Raw genomic sequence first — 17,033 nt, forward strand, 5'->3', positions numbered from 1 at the left:
GGCGCGGGCTTGGAGGGCCGAAGGGCCTGTTCCTGTGCTGTATTGTTCTTTGTTCTTTGTTTGTTCTGAAAGGCACGGTGGCACAATGGTGGGCAGTGCGGTGGCACAGTGGTTAGCACAGCTGCCTCACAGCGCCAGGGACCCGCATTCGATTCCCAGCTTGGGTGACTATCTGTGCGGAGTTTGCATGTTCTCCCCATGTCTGCATGGGTTTCCTCCAGGTGCTCCAGTTTCCTCCCACACTCTAAAGATGTGCGGGTTAGGTGAATTGGCCATGCAAAAATTGTCCCTTAATGTCAGAGGGACTAGCTAGGGTAAATGTATGGGGTTATGGGGATAAGTCCTGGGTGGGAATGTGGTCAGTGCAGACTCAATGGCCGAATGGCCTCCTTCTGCACTGTAGGATTCTATGATCTATGATTCTATGATCTAAACCAGTTGAATGGAAAAGAGGAGCCATTGAAAGGAAAAGCCAAACTGCAAGTGGATAATGCAGCCATGAGTAGCAAAATTACAGAACAGAAACAAGTTAAGACTTTGCCGAAGATAGATCTGGCCAACAGTCAAACCAAAATGAAGGACAGGGCCAAGTTCTTCTGCAGACAGAGAAAGAAAAGATAGAAATGAGATTGGAAACTGCAAATCCTATGTTAAAGCTCAAGGAAGTAGAATAAAATGCACAGGATGCCTCAAATGTGCTGAGAATTATTGAACTGTTGAAAGTGCAATGTCTGAAAGTGTGAAACAAGTGTTTTTGAAACATCGGTGTCTGAAAAAAACATGGCAGACCCCATGGAAAAAGAAAATCCGAGTCCATTCTAGGAATGAATGGAGTGGAGCACACATTCCCATTGGAAGACACAGGACTAACCCAGGGAGTAGAATTTTCCTGTCCCACCCGCCACAGGAATCGTAGCAGGCAGGAGAGGAACATGTAAAGGTCTGTTGACCTCGGGCTAGATTTTCCGGTCTTGGGTTGAGCATGGCTGGAAAATCTCACCCATGGGGCCCTATTTTACCATTTTGATTCTAAGTGCTAGGTGGACTTGAAACTGGGAGTGTTTCAGATCCGACTTTTAGACCCATTCTCAGGCACTCTGTCTGCAAAAATATCAGCGATTCTGAATCACACTGCAGAAGCCTGTGGGGCGGGGCTTAATGCACCTGAAACCCTGCAGCTTCGATCGGCACCTCCAACTGTGCATGCGCAGGAAAAAAGGATAGAATGCTGCACCCCTGCCACACTCTTCCCGGGCCAGCTAATTCCTCCCCCTGGCCCCCACAGACATTGCTCCACCTCCACAACATTACTGACCCCCTTACCCCCCACCACCCAGACCGATCGTGGGCCCCTTCTTCCCCCCCCTCCCGACTGATCTCTCGCAGAGTGGCAGCAAACCCCCCTTCCCCTCCACTGATCTCTGGCAGAGTGGCAGCGGACCCACCTTCCACCCCACTGATCTCTGGCAGAGTGGCAGCGGACCCCCCCCTTCCCCTCCACTGATCTCTGGCAGAGTGGCAGCGGCCCCCCCTTCCCCTCCACTGATCTCTGGCAGAGTGGCAGCGGACCCCCCTTCCCCTCCACTGATCTCTGGCAGAGTGGCAGCAGACCTCCCTTCTGCCCCACCAATCGCAGGCAGAGTGGCAGCAGACCCACCTCCGCCCCCGCCCCCCGCCACCACCGATCTCAAGCAGAGAGCCATCGGACGCTAGGCACCTACCTCCGAATCGAATTTCTATGGAGCATGTCTGTTTCGCGCCGATTCTGGATGGGCGAACATGGTGGTAAAGGGGGAAGTGCCAGTAAAGTTGGGCGTGCAGCCCATTAAGTCAATTTAAATGCATGCAAATGCATTTAAATGGCTGTTGTGCATGGTCCCGATTGCGGCCATTTTTAGGCCTTGGTGAAGGAAGAACCGGCACGGAGGCGGGCGCGGATTGCGCTACTCTCACGGTGCCCAACTTTACCAAGTTTTTGTGCCCGAAAACGGGCGCAACACGATGGTGAAATCGGGCCTATGGTGTCTGAACTAAGCAGACGGATTGTTGAAAAAGAGAAATACAATTTGAAGGAGTGTGAAAAGCAAATCAAATGGAGATAACCAAGTACCAGAAACAGAGTACTGTAGTTTCAATACCAATCTGACAAAGTCAACCCAAAACAACTGAAACTACCATTTCTCCAAATGTGACAGAAAAATAGAAGAATTTTCACACCTTCAGACTATCTGAATTTATAAATTCAGAAACTTGAAGGGGGGAAGAAGGGATAGCAGGTAAAAATTGTATTGTAAAAATATTTGAGTATGAACGTGGGGGGAGGTGTTTGGCAGGGTGAGGGTAAATGTGGGACTGGAGAACAGAACCACCCACGTAATGATGTGGAGAGTGAAATGATAGTAGACTGTTTGTGGAGCAGAGTCTGGAAGGACCTGGCATGGAGATAGCAACCATGCATGGCAGTACCTTGAATATGTATATAGTTATGGCTGCCAGTAAATGGTTTATGTTCAACTGGTACAAGCCTCCAGACCCCTCTGAAACAACAGACAACCTCTACAACACACTGCAATTTTTATCTTCCACTGACTTGGAATTGCCAAGATTTTGAACCAAGTAAAAATGACACCGAGATTAGGAAATTAAGGGCCGGATTCTCCAATCTTACCCACAGCTGGGATTCTCCGGTCCCACTGCTGTGAATGAAGATTTGGCTGAGTGCCAAATTCTTTGTTCTCACGAGCTGTGGTGGTGGGACGTGAACAGCTGGGGAATTCCATCCTAAATATCTGAAAAGAGTTTGAGTTTCATGAACTCAGTGGAAGGAAAGGTCATGATGAAAAAAAATCAGCTGCCAATTTTAGCATATGTTGGGTACAAAGCTGTATCTTTTTGTGCAAGATTCACTCACTGACCTTTTCCTGCCTCTCTGAGGTATGTCCCTCTGTCTTGTATGTTTGCATGGACACAATCAAAAATGTGTGGGAAATTTGGTGGGGACACAGTAGGCTGCAACTTTGTGTTCAGGACCAGATCAGAAACCCAAGGTATATTGGAAGCTAATGTAGGCCCTAACTTTTTTTTAATTTTTGCACTCGTGTGAGAATAAGGTATTTACTCCAGTTATAATTATATTCACACACTAGGAAGCTTTTTTCAAAACAAACTTTATTTTTAACAATACAGTTTAACTATAACGAATCAATTAGCTTAATTTTTTACCAACTAAGATACTTAAACATGACAAGATATAATTCTTAACTGCTAACCTACCTCTATTAGTTTCAATTTAACAAATATTCCTCTTATAGACTTAAAATCCTCTTGAAAATCAATTAATAACCAAGAGAGGCTTATATGTTTTTACTTGTTAATGGCCTTAGAGCCTTTGAACATTTCTAGACACAGAGAGAGAGACAAAGAGGCACCTGTCTTCTGACACTCAAACAGCAGCCTCCAGAGCAAGAGAGAGAGAGACACCTCTTGTTTCCTTTAGGACCATGTAGAAACTGCTTGTTTTTCCCTGCAAGCTTAGCTCCTTGCATTGGCACATGACTCTGTCTCAACCTAATCAAAACCCAAACTGAAATTCCGGGGAAAAACCAAAAATGAAAAAAAGAATGAACTCGGATTAAAATAAATACCCCATTAGCTAAGATCAATTATTAGCCTGCATTCTCAGCATGTGAGCTGCCTGGTGAAGACAAATCGGCACTGCGTAAACAGAGCTGAATTCTAAACATATCCCTCACAAGAAACATGATAAAAATACAATTCATAAAGGCACAATATTGTCACATTTGATGTTATGACAGATGTGTTTTTTTTTTAATCCTAGTCCTGCTACCTAATGTCCCAGTAATAAGGAAGTTATTTGATTTGTGTTTTAGTCCTTGAAAGAAAATTGCTTTTTATTCCTTCTAGAGCTGCTGTAAACCCCATTTCTTCCCAAAATTCCCGGCCCTTATCAACACAGAGTGTCACCAGCACTGACTCAGGAGACAGTGAAGAAAACTATGTTGCAATGGTAAGTAGATGAAAACAACGGTACAGCTGGCATTATTGAACAACAAAACGGGAGCAGGATGTAGTCTGCCGAATACTAATTATACAAACATACAAAATGATAGGCAGATAATAAATGCTGGCCTAGCCAGCGACATATGCCATAAAATGAATTTTAAAAAGACCTGTTAGCTCAATCAGCCTGCCCCACATAGTGGTAATGCCTTGTGCATCAGCTGGGGTGTATAAATATTTTGTTTTAAAAATACAAGTATTTCCAATGATGGACAAAGAACAAAGAAAATTACAGCACAGGAACAGGCCCTTCAGCCTTCCAAACCTGCTTCGACCATGCTGCCCGACTTAACTAAAACCCTTCCAGGACCATATCCCTCTATTCCCATCCTATTCATGTATTTGTCAAGACGCCCCTTAAAAGTCACTACTGTATCCGCTTCTACTACCTCCCCCGGCAACGAGTTCCAGACACCCACTACTCTCTGTGTAAAAAATCTGCCTCGTACATCTCCTTTAAACCTTGCCCCTCGCACCTTAAACCTTAGCCCCCTAGTAATTGACTCTTCCACCTGGGAAAAAGCTTCTGACTATCCACTCTATCCATGCTTCTCATAATCTTGTAGACCTCTATCAGGTCACCCCTCAACCTCCGTCGTACCAGTGAGAACAAACCAAGTTTCTCCATCCTCTCCTCATAGCTAATGCCTCCACACCAGGCAACATCCTGGTAAATCTTTCCTGTACCGTCTCCAAAGCCTCCACGTCCTTCTGATAGTGTGGCGACCAGAATTGAACACCATATTCCAAGTGTGGCCTAACTAAGGTACTAGTTAGAGCTAGTTATTTTAATTTGATGGTGAAGTGTTATTAATTTATTTTCACACTTCTTAGAATTCTCAACATGTCATGAAAATTCTCATCCATAAAGGGCAGGAATGGGGCAATTTCTTCAGCACCTGTCATTCAAGAACTGAGACATAGGCCGTGACTCTCCCAAAAAAGTTCTAAATGTAAAATTTGTGGGAAAACCGGCACCGCGAGATGTACATGTGGTGAGAGCACATACGCGAATCCCACGAATCGGCAGACACACTATTCTCCCAGCAAGGATCGTCCCCACAGTGCGGAATTTTCCCATCCCACCTGTCATGGTAATTGTAGCAGATGGGGTAAACAGGAGCATGCAAAGGTCTGTTGGCCTCAGGTGGGATTTTCCCATTTTGGGGCGGGCACGGCCAGAAAATCCCACCCATACTCTGCACTTGATGCACACTGTGAATGCCTTTGTATTTGGGCAATGCCTGACACATTGGGAATGTGCACTAACTAATGGCCTCAACTTTCTGTTAAGAACCTCCCAATAATACAGGACTCCTGTGCCCAAAACACCGTGACAAGCCATCTTCCAATTATTCTATCCAGTGTCTTATGTCAGTGTGTCTGGTGTATCTGTTGTATCTTAAAGTGGTGGAGTATGAACTTACCATCAAAATTCTTCATTTGCTCAAACTGGCATGTTGAGCAAGATCCAGACACACAGCATCCATTTCAAATGTGTGCTTCAATGAGAGGCCTGCCAAAAATCTCTTAATCGACTCTAAAAGCAAAGAAAGACCTGCATTTATACAGTGTCCTTCATGACCTCAGGACATTCCAAAGGGCTTAACAGCTGATAAAGTTTTTTAAAATGTTTATTTGTTAGTCACAAGTAGGCTTACATTACCACTGCAATGAAGTGACTGTGAAATTCCCCTAGTCGCTGTACTCCAGTGCCTGTACAGGTTCACCGAAGGAGAATTTAGCATGGCCAATGCACCTAATCGGCATGTCTTTTGGACTGTGAGACATGGGCAGAACGTGCAAACTCTGTACAGACAGTGATCCAAGCAGTGCTAACCATTGTGCCACCTTTTGAAGGATAGCCACTGTTATAAAGTGGGGAATGGGCCACTTCTTAATGAGACATGTTATTTCAATCAGCCTCCAAAGCCCATTATTCAAAGAGGCTTTGTATAGAATCCTACAGTGCAGAAAGAGGCCATTCGACCCATCGAGTCTGCACCAACCACAATCCCACACAGGCCCTATCCACATATCCCTACATATTTACCCACTAACCCCTCTAACCTATGCATCCCGGGACACTAAGGGGCAATTTAGAATGGCCAATCAACCTAGCCCGCACATCTTTCGACTGTGGGAGGAAACCGGAGCACCCGGAGGAAACCCATGCAGACACAGGGAGAATGTGCAAACTCCACACAGACAGCGACCCGAGCCAGGATTCGAACCCAGGTTGAATGCCACATCTTTTTTTCAAGCACCATATTACAGGACTATAAAGGCGGTCCTTTCATTGCTACTGGCATCTGACATTCTGTCCAAAAATATTTAAAGCAGCCAAAATAACAGTAGGGCATGGGCCATTTGTTTAAGTACTTCAGAAACAGCACTCTAGGATAGGACTACACCCAAGACCTTGTACCCTGGTAAGTTGTTTAATTGTAGAGCAGGTAACTATACAGTAGTTTATTGGAGAGATATGAATCTCTGATTATTCTTGTTAACTCTGAAATCCGTTAGTCTGCTTTCATTGTATGAAATAAGTATTTATTATATTTGATTTACCCCAAAACAGCAGAATCCAATATCTACCTCTCCAATGAATCCTGTGACTGGCAGTCCTGTCACCAGGAAGACTGGGAGCGTTGATTATTTGTCTTTGGATTTCCAGCCTAGTTCTCCTGGTCCTCATCGAAAGGTAAAACTTTGTCTATTTCTGATCATCTAGTTTTGTTTTGGTATAGTGAACATAGTAAATGTTTTCTGGATTAAGTACATTGGGTATAAAGTATTAAATGTTTTTCCCATTTCCCTGGCCAATTTTTCTTTTGTGCAATTTCGGTGATCTAAAATAGTTTAGATCATAAATCTTACTGAAAGTTCAGTCTCCCTACTTGGGTACAAAAACTGATGTGGTGGCCACCATAAAATAACTAACCTATTCTAAATGTCTACAATAGAGCCAATTCAAATTCATTCAATTCTATATTCTTTTCACATTCAGCCTTCCACATCCTCGGTCACATCAGATGAAAAAGTAGACTATGTACAAGTGGACAAGGAAAGGACCCAGGCTCTCCAGAACACCATGCAAGAGTGGACTGATGTAAGACAATCCAGTGAGCCTTTGAAGACTCTGAAATAGTGATATAAATGTTAAACAGTAGAAAACAAACTATTGACAGTTTTGTAAAAACAAAATCTGGAATTTCTGTTACACAACATGTCAGAATGAGGGATGGTATTTCTTGAATTGCCTCAAATTTTATAGGTAGCTTTTCATCATCTTTAGATAAAAGCAATTTCAGAAAGCAATTTTTCAAAGGTTCGCTCTCAGAAATGCTCACAAATATTATCTAAGGCAAAAGCAAAATACTGTGGATGCTAGAATCTGAAACAAAAACAGAAAATGCTAGAAAATCTCAGCCGGTCTGACAACATCTGTGGAGAGAGAATAGAGTTAATGTTTCGAGTCAAATTGTTGGCCCTATTCTCTCTCCACAGATGTTGTCAGACCTGCTGAGATTTTCCAGCATTTTTTGTTTTTATTATCTAAGGGAGATGTCACAGTGCTTAAACATTACCGTATCTCAATATCTGTCCTTCGCTTAAAAACAAACTATGGTAAGAGTAAAGAATAAAATTGTCGGCTACCTGGTTAGATTCCTTAAACACAAGGTTTTTGAGAAAACCAGCTACTTCCATACTATTACTTAAAAGTTTCTGAACCTATCACCAGCTACAAGTAAATATCCATTTTCTGAAGAATGCCCTGAAACTTGTAATACATTTTAAAGATAGCAGCAGAATATTGTAAATTATGTGCATTTAACCAGAATTGAAGTGTCATTGATTTATTTCAACGTTGATAATTACTGAAACAAACCATATGGGCTCGATTGTCAAATTGCCACCCAAACCTAAAACTGATGTTGCAGATCAGCTGTCTGGTTTAGCAAATGCCCAATTTTCACCTCCATTGATTTCAACTGATCCATCCAGTGGCAAGTTGAAAGCCTATCCCTATCAACTGAGGGAGTCGTGCCCTATTGAGTCTGAGGAAGTCGGTCACAAATGACGATTACTGCTCCTTCCATTTACAATGCCAGAAATCCTATATGATGCAGGAAAATCTTCAAAAGTAAATGACAGGATTTCCTGGAAAACTGAGTGGACTTAGCGGCAACAAAATCACGACTTCACAACAGACTTTTAAGTTCATTACAAAAACCTAGGCAGTAAATGACACTAGTCTTAAACACTGAAAGATGCATGTTTGTTCACCATATTGAATGGGAGATACAAGAATCCATGTGAAAGGTTTTCATGCTAATAAAAAGACATCCTTAGAATTAATATAAAATGACAGACACATTTGCTGTTATTTTACGATCTCACCCGCCTGAGGCTCGTAAGATTCCGCCACAGGCCAACAGAGAATGCCGTTCTGCGAGCCTCGCCCGCCCTGATTCTGGGGCAGGCGTGCCAGTAAAATTCCGGCCATTGTTTATGTCTGGTGAACTTACTTTCATGCAAGTGGTGTCACTAGAGGCAAAGTAACGGTAGTGTTGCAATGTTGTTTGTTAAGTTATAACTATATATATATATTGTTACCAGTGCCATAAAAAGTAACAAAGATACTTTAAGATTGAAAGCAAACGAGAGAGACGGGAATAGTATAGGGTTATGCTGATAAAGTTAGATAAGGAAAGATGGGAGGAGGCTTGAGTGCAGCATGAACATTGCTATGGGGAATAGGGGTTGTGAAGCCAATGCCCTGCTTCTTGGCTGTACATTTTATGTAAAACATTTTTCACAAAAAATATCCACTTAAAATCAATTAACTGTGTAATTCAGGTGTGATCCCCTTCTGTCAAACCTCATGATCACTTTGGTTAAGGTCACAAATGACATCACCACAATTTTTGTGAATTATTTTATTCCAATACATTTTGTACTGGGGAGACAAACTGGAAAAAAAACATTTCTTTAAATCATAATGATTCAGTCCAAAGAATTTCTATAGATTTTCATGAGATAAACAAATCTTCAATTGACTGCAAGACACACACTTCCTGCAGATAGACTCTGATCAGACAGTCACTGTGTAACTCACCAGTAGCCACCAGAGATTCTCCATGTAAAATAGAAGTGGGGGACTGTTAGGGTAAATGGTTAAATCCCAGAATGGATCAAGAATGGGTAAGTACTGCAAACTTAGCTAGGTGCGCAATGACAAAAACAGAAAATGCTGAAAAATCTCAGCAGGTCTTACAACATCTGTGGAGAAAGAATAGAGTTTACATCTTGAGTCTGGATGACCCTTCATCAGAGCTGAAGACAATTGAAAATAGGATGAGATTTATGCCGTTGTGGTGAGGAGAGGTGGGGGGAGCGGTGGGAAATGGATAGAAAGATTGGGAAAGATGTCATAGACAAAAAGACAAAGGAAATGTAAATGGTGATGAGCATGGTTAAGAAGGGTGCTGATAGCGGCCCATTCAGAGATCAGAATGTTCTGCCATTTACACATTCTGATCCATTCCTTCATCAACGTCATTAATAAATAAGATGAAAAGTTGAGACTCTGGACAGATCCTGGGGAGCTCTATTTTCACCTCTGCCAAAATCAATACATAACATTTATTCCCATTTCTTGGTTGAAGTAATTGAGACATCTATATGAGATGACACTCCTTCATTACAATACTAGATATTAAAATCTTGCTTTTTTGTGGCCAGAGCTGTTTAACAGTGGTGATGACATTCATTAAGTATAAGTTTAAATTATAAGCAATGTTTGCACTGGAGCCAAAAATTGAAAGCCTCTTAAAAGAAAATCAGACCAGATGTTCTGACCACTTGGACCTTCTAAACGGAAAAGCTGACTTATCTCACTGAGTTACAAATAACACATTCTGATGAAACTTCCACTTATATTCAGTCCAGATTAACAGCAAATTATTCAAGTAACATTTCATCATTTAAGTATCATAGGTTGATAAATAAATATTGTGTTAAAAAACAAACTTTCTGCTGGAAGTTATAGGATATTTTACAGTCATTTAAATATTTTCAATAATTATAGAATAAAACAAAATGATGATAAACATGTACAGGGAGATGCAGTAGCTCTTTACAGTAAAGTTAGACTCAAACATCAGAGCAGTTTGAATTTCAGCCTTATAGTTTAAACTGTTATATTGCAATTTTAACTCATTTTGGCCTGCTCTTTCCTCACCACCTAGGCCATATTACAAAGAAGAGGGCTTTAATGCTTTAGGAAGAAAAATAACAAGACCAATGCTACACTGCAGAGGTCAATATCTCTTAATAATGGAATAGCACTTAAGGTAGCCTTGGAGAAATACACTCTAGTTTGTTCCACTGTCTCAATTGAAGGGATAACTGAGAGTAGGAAATAGAACCATAGAATTGGACTCAGCACAATTGGAATTTGGCTCATCAGCCCTTTACTGGCACTTAAAGAGCTATCCAATTAACCCCACTAACTGCTCTCTCCCAATAACCTGGCATATTTTTCTTTTTCTAAATTGAATTCCCTTCTGGAAGTTATTATTGAATCTGCCTCCACATCCTTTTAGGCAGTGCATTCCAGGTAACAACACGGTGCAATAAAACTGCTTATTTCACCAAAGGTTCTTTTGCCAATTTTCTTAAACCTGGGTCCTTTTGGTCACTAACCCTTGTGCCTGAGGAAACAGTTCTTCTCTATTTACTCGATGAAAATCCCCCATAATTTTGAATATCTCCAACTTCTCTCCTTTAAGGAGAAAAATGTAATCCCAGCTTCTCCAGTCTCTCCACTTTTCCAAAGTGGTAAGAAAATCTAAAAAAGGGAAAATAAATTTCTTCATTCTGTCAGAAACTTGATCCCAATTCATATAGCTGTACTTTTCTTAATTTGGACGACATTCATTATTGATCAAATTATGCTACATCAGCCAAATAAATACCTGGAGCTCTTGGTTCCTGGTACAAAAAGATGAAATCAAGCAAATTACAAAATCAACCTCAACTCTCAAAAATAACTGCTAAGCCCCTATTTTATGTTAGGTCCACATTTATTCATCACTTTGATGCTTCAACATGAATTATAGTTTGATCAATACAATATTCCTGTGGGGCCAGAGAAAACCATAACTTTTTTAAAAACTATATACAAACTCAAAAGCAAAATGCAGATTTAAATTGTGCTATTTTAAGTTTATTTCTCCCGTTAACTCAGGAATGGAGGTGTGGTATGTAAGTAAAGCAAATTTGTATAATTGTGGAACAATTGTGTTAAAGACTGTAGGACACAACACGTAGCATTTAGATTCACTGCAGAAATAGGACCATTAGCTTATGTAGTTCCTTGGTGTTCACAAGTACTTCTGATTGTTAATGAATGCCATTCCGACCCCAGGCAGGTGTAACATTTTCATACAAATGCATTCTACAAGAAACTCAGGACTATCTTGGAATCATAAACCATGGATACTTGGAATTGCATGTTGCACTATTATATTATCTGTTGAAGAGTTGAATTTCAAAGGTCTAAAGGGATTAATTGAGATTCACAATGGAAGTCAGTAGGACATTAGTGGGAAGAACTTCATAAATCGTGAGTGACAAAATCACAAATGGCAAATTAAAAAGTTTATTCACAAGTGCTATAAATTCGTTATCCTACTTCTGTCCATTGTGTTATTTATACCGCAGATAATTTATTATGTGTGTTCAAATCAATTGAACACTAAAGGCGGTTAAACTGCTTTGATGTTATGAAGCCATTGGAGTAGTCATCAGGTCACCATAAAGAGTATTTTTTCTGCTGTAGAATGTATAATTATTTTTTATTTAATACAAGTATTGTCAGTTTATGTGGTATACATATAATGTAGCAATTATAAATAAAAGATCGTGTGAAAAATGTACATATTTGGTTAAAGAATCACAAATTTGGATTTGCAGTGAGCACTTATCACTGACCTACATTGCTTTACTGCATGAGCTGTATATACAATGACTGCACTTCTAATTAAATATTTACAACTTTTTCTTTTGCAGTATTAGTATTTGATTTTTTTTACCTTGTGTAGATATTTCTCTCCAGAAGTAACAGTGAAAACTATTTAAAAAGGACCAAAGTGCAGTGCTTTTGTACAATAATTTATTACAATTTTGACTGATTTGGTTTATTTTTGACTGCATTATGGCAGCAATGATGTCAAATACAGGATTAAAGAAATCGATCAATTTGAGCTTGTGACCAAAATAATCCCAACATGGACTGTCACCAAGGTACATATTATTCAATAACAGAAAAACCATGAATCAATCTACCACTGCATTTTTGCACAAATTAGTTACTATTTTACAGGCTACTTAAGGTTCTGATTATATGCCTCTGTGCTGTTACATAACACAATTTGCTTTCTTGTCTCTGCATATGTTATAGACAACAATGTGAAGTGACGTGAAAATAAACCTCAGTGCTGAAAAGATTAATTGACTGTGTTGTAATTCCACAAACTAAATGCGTGCAGATAGTGAAGATGGTTTGTTTCCACAAATGGTATTTGGGGAAAAAATTGAATTCGGCTGGTAATTGGGCACTGGGATTAGCAGCAGTAACTTTGTGCTGCCTCCCAATATAAGTTATAATGGTATTCCGCCCATTGCTAAGCAAGCTGCGGAGTGCCTGTAGGCTTAGCAGTGCATGAGTTTGTGCAAGGTCAGCACCACTTAAATCAAACCTAAAGGTGAGGTGCATTCTGGCTGGAACAGCTGCTGGAGTTAGTTCAAGAAGAGTCTCTGAATGGAAAGAGTTGCGGAAAAGCTCAACAGGCCAGATACCAAGGTTCTCCAATGCGGCAATGAAGGCCAGTTTGCAAGGGCACAAGAGGAGGGTGTTAAGAATTAAGGAAAATTAAATTTAAAAAATGAGATTGAGATAAAATAAAAAGGGGACTGATAAGTGTAGCTATCAATCTGAAGGGGTGTTTTGATATGCAAGTTAGCATACCAGTGGGAAAATAAGTGTTTACCTATGTGACTAGGGGTAAAAACAATGGCGTATCGAAGAAGTGACTTCAAAGTGGAGAGGTAAGGGAATTGGCACTTCGATGCTAAAAGCTGAGCCCACAGGGTGGGTAACGTAAAAAGGGAAAAATTATATATCCATAGTAAGATAACTGGAGAAAGGGACTCAAGTAGAGGCAACTACCATCATAGCCACACCCAGCTGCAGAAAGCAGCCTTTCCTGAAAATAAGCCATTGCTAAAAGGCTGCTGTTTAAAATCCAAAACTGGAATGGAGAAGATTATTCCTTCACTGAAACTTAAGACAGCTTTCCCGAATGTAGACAAATAACCTGCGAGTGGTAACTATCTGCTGGATTTAGCTCTTAGAGTTATATAATCTTGGACATTGTTTGGGAAAAGGGGCATTTCTAAAAGTTCAGGAAATGTAGGTAGGTGGGAACAAAGGGTAACTTCATGAGATACTGTATGTATAGCCATTACTGTAGTTAAGTGTACTGTTGTAGTGTATTATCTTGTGTGTTTCCATTTAATAAATATTGTTTATTAATAGATCACAAAACAACTGAACTGTTCCATCCTGGTCTGCATATCTTTTCTCACATTACAACAAATAGAAAATATTCGCCACTGTGAACCGGTGTTCCAAGTTATCCTTCTGATTTTGTATACCCTCACATTTAACATCAGTGGAGTTCTTAACAAGGGGGATTGGGGGACCCCAGACAGTCATTATTGAGGAAGTGCGTTCAGCTAGCTGTCAGTTTCTAGCTCTAAAGCCAGGGCCTGGATGTCATGCTGCTAAAAGTTCAATGACCTTGTACAGATGGTCAATTTCAGTGAACGCATCATTTCCTTACAAATGAATCGCTAGCCTACCACACTCTGCTCCATTTGCAGCCAACTCAGCTCTTTTACTCACCTATCAGCAATTTCTAACAGCCAACATTCATAGCTTCACCTCCCTCTCAAACATCAGACACTGCTGCAAACTTCACACCCATATATCTCATCTTTGAATTGGCAGATGATGCTGGCGATCATTGCTGTGACAGACTATGGCTAACAGCAAGGCTGTAACCATAGAGGATAGTAAGAAGTCTCACAACACCAGGTTAAATTCCAACAGGTTTATTTGGTAGCACAAGCCACAAGCTTATTCCGAAATTATTCCACAATTCCAAAAGCTTGTGGCTTGTGCTACCAAATAAACCTGTTGGACTTTAACCTGGGGTGTTGTGAGACTTCTTACTGTGCTTACCCCAGTCCAACACCGGCATCTCCACATCATGGCTACCATAGAGGATGACAGTATGTTCCTACTTAATCTATGTTCTCACATTCCACTTCCCCCTCATCCCTCAATCTCTTCTGATTTACACGCTGCAGATGGGGTAATCCAGCACCTCTGTCACCATCCCCCTCCCCCACCCCCTTTCCTCTCCTCAACCCTACCCTTTCAGATACACCTAGTCAGGAACTGGTCCTGGAGTCTGAAATGAATGGAAAAATACATGCATGCTGAAATGCCAAAACTCTGCTGTCACTAACAAGGAGCATGGAGGAATTCAGTTGCAATTTGGGCTTTCTGCAGAACTTGGAGGCCATCATTCACAGTGTGGAAGTGGTGATCAATTTCATGAGGTCCATGCAATGTCTGATAGCCAAAGGCCAGAATTTTCCACTCCCTATCAAAGATGATGGTTTTGGTAACAGCAGTGGAAAATCTTGCAGTAACTTCCAAATTGTTTCACGCTGGTCTAAATTTATGATGCAATTGTCCCCTCCACCCATCAGTGGCAGTGCACTTTTCCTGATGTTCTACATCAGGAACATTATGTGAAGGCATTAGCATCTAATTATCAAGCATCTACATCTGAATCCTCCCCCCCCCCCATCCCTCCCCATCAGAAAATCCATCCATGTCAGTGTGAGGGCAGAATGTTGTGAATCACAACAGATCTCCCAAAGTGTGTACCTGGCGAGAAGACCTCTCGGGGAGCTCAGGTGAATGCATTGCTTGGGGTAGAGGGTGTGGGGGAAGTGCCAGGGAGATGCTGGGGTCAGGGGTTCCAGGTGACTGTCTTTGCACTGGGATGGCTTTTAATCATTCAGGGATTGGAGTGTCATTTGTAAGTTACTAATGGGGATGAGCAAAATAAAGCCAGTGTTACATCTTGGGACCCACCTCTTTAAGTTTTAATTTATGTTCCTTTAAGGCTCAATTAACCCAATGTACAAGTAGCTCATGTGATTTTTATGCCAGTTTAACAACTTATGAGGAAACTCCTCCATTACCTTATTTTATCCTCATTCATGGATAGAGCCATGAGTAGTCTGTATTTTATTCATCTAAGGTTTTGACTTCCTTTCAATGACTTCAAATCACTAAATGATGGAAAATACTATCATCTGTTGCAACTTCATCAACACTCCCCAAGAGTTAACACTATGGACCCGATTTAACCAACAAGTTTTCAGACGCGAAAACTTGGTAAAATCGGGCGTGAGGTGAGTAGCGCATTTTGCGCCTGCCTCCATGCCCATTCCCCTTTACCAAGCGGCTAAAATGGCCCCGATTGGCACTGTGCCCGAAACAGACGCAATGTCAATTTAAATTGGTGAGACCACATTTGGAATATTGTGTGCAGTTCTGGTCACCTCACTATAAGAAGGATGTGGAAGCGCTGGAAAGAGTGCAGAGGAGATTTACCAGGATGCTGCCTGGTTTGGAGGGTAGGTCTTATGAGGAAAGGTTGAGGGAGCTAGGGCTGTTCTCTCTGGAGCGGAGGAGGCTGAGGGGAGACTTAATAGAGGTTTATAAAATGATGAAGGGGATAGATAGTGAACGTTCAAAGACTATTTCCTCGGCTGGATGGGGCTATAACAAGGGGGCATAACTATAGGGTTCGTGGTGGGAGATATAGGAAGGATATCAGAGGTAGGTTCTTTACGCAGAGAATGGTTGGGGTGTGGAATGGACTGCCTGCAGTGATAGTGGAGTCAGACACTTTAGGAACATTTAAGCGGTTATTGGATAGGCACATGGAGCACACCAGGATGATAGGGAGTGGGATAGCTTGATCTTGGTTTCAGATAAAGCTCGGCACAACATCGTGGGCCGAAGGGCCTGTTCTGTGCTGTACTGTTCTATGTTCTATGTTCTAAATGCATTTGCATGCATTTAAATTGACTTAATGAGCTGGATGCCCAAACTTACCGGCATTTCCCCTTTACCACCGCGCTTGCCCGTCCAGATGTGGCGCGAAACAGACATGGTCCATAAAAGTCTGTTTCCGGTGTTCCGGCTTCTGAAAAGGTAAGTTTAAAGATTCCAGCAGCTCTCTAACTCAGATCAGTGATGGTGGGGAAAGGAAGGTGGGCCAGATCATTCTCTGGTGGGGGGGGGGAAGAAGGAGGTGGGTCAGATCGTTCTCTGGTGGTGGGGGAAGAGGAAGGAGGGTCAGATCGTTCTCTAGTGGGGGGAGGAGGAGGGGGGCAGGTCAGATGGATCTCTGGTGGGGGGAAGGGGGCGGAGGAGGAGGGAGGCAAGTCTGATCGTTCTCTGGTGGGGGGAGGAGGGAGGCAGGTCATATCGTTCTCTGGTGGTGGGGGGGGGGAGAGGAGGGAGGCGGGTCAGATCGTTCTCTGGTGGTGGGGGGGGAGAGGAGGGAGGCGGGTCAGATCGTTCTCTGGTGGTTGGGGGGGTGGAGGAGGGAGGCGGGTCAGATCGCTCTCTGGTGGGGAGTGAGGTAGGCGAGTCAGATCGTTCTCCAGAGGAGGAGGGAGGCAGGTCAGATGGATCTCTGTTTGGGGGAGTTTGAAGAGGGAGGTGGGTCTGATTGCTCTCTGGTGGGGAGAGGAGGAGGGAAGTAAGTCAGATGGATCTCTGGTGGGGG

At 42.0% G+C, this 17,033-nt stretch overlaps 1 protein-coding gene across 1 annotated transcript in view; it reads left to right on the forward strand.

Annotated features, from left to right (window-relative positions):
* The window catches only part of gab2 (GRB2-associated binding protein 2), a 324,841-nt gene extending 317,304 nt beyond the window's left edge, over window positions 1–7,537 (forward strand). Inside the window, exons 8-10 of the mRNA XM_078221897.1 lie at window positions 3,925–4,027; window positions 6,662–6,784; window positions 7,091–7,537. Of these exons, the coding sequence (XP_078078023.1) occupies window positions 3,925–4,027; window positions 6,662–6,784; window positions 7,091–7,231 (367 nt within the window). The 3' untranslated portion in view covers window positions 7,232–7,537. The remainder of the gene's footprint in view (window positions 1–3,924; window positions 4,028–6,661; window positions 6,785–7,090) is intronic.
* The last annotated feature ends 9,496 nt before the right edge of the window (window positions 7,538–17,033 follow it).

This window comes from Mustelus asterias, chromosome 10 (assembly GCF_964213995.1).
Source record: "Mustelus asterias chromosome 10, sMusAst1.hap1.1, whole genome shotgun sequence".
Lineage (NCBI taxonomy): Eukaryota > Metazoa > Chordata > Chondrichthyes > Carcharhiniformes > Triakidae > Mustelus > Mustelus asterias.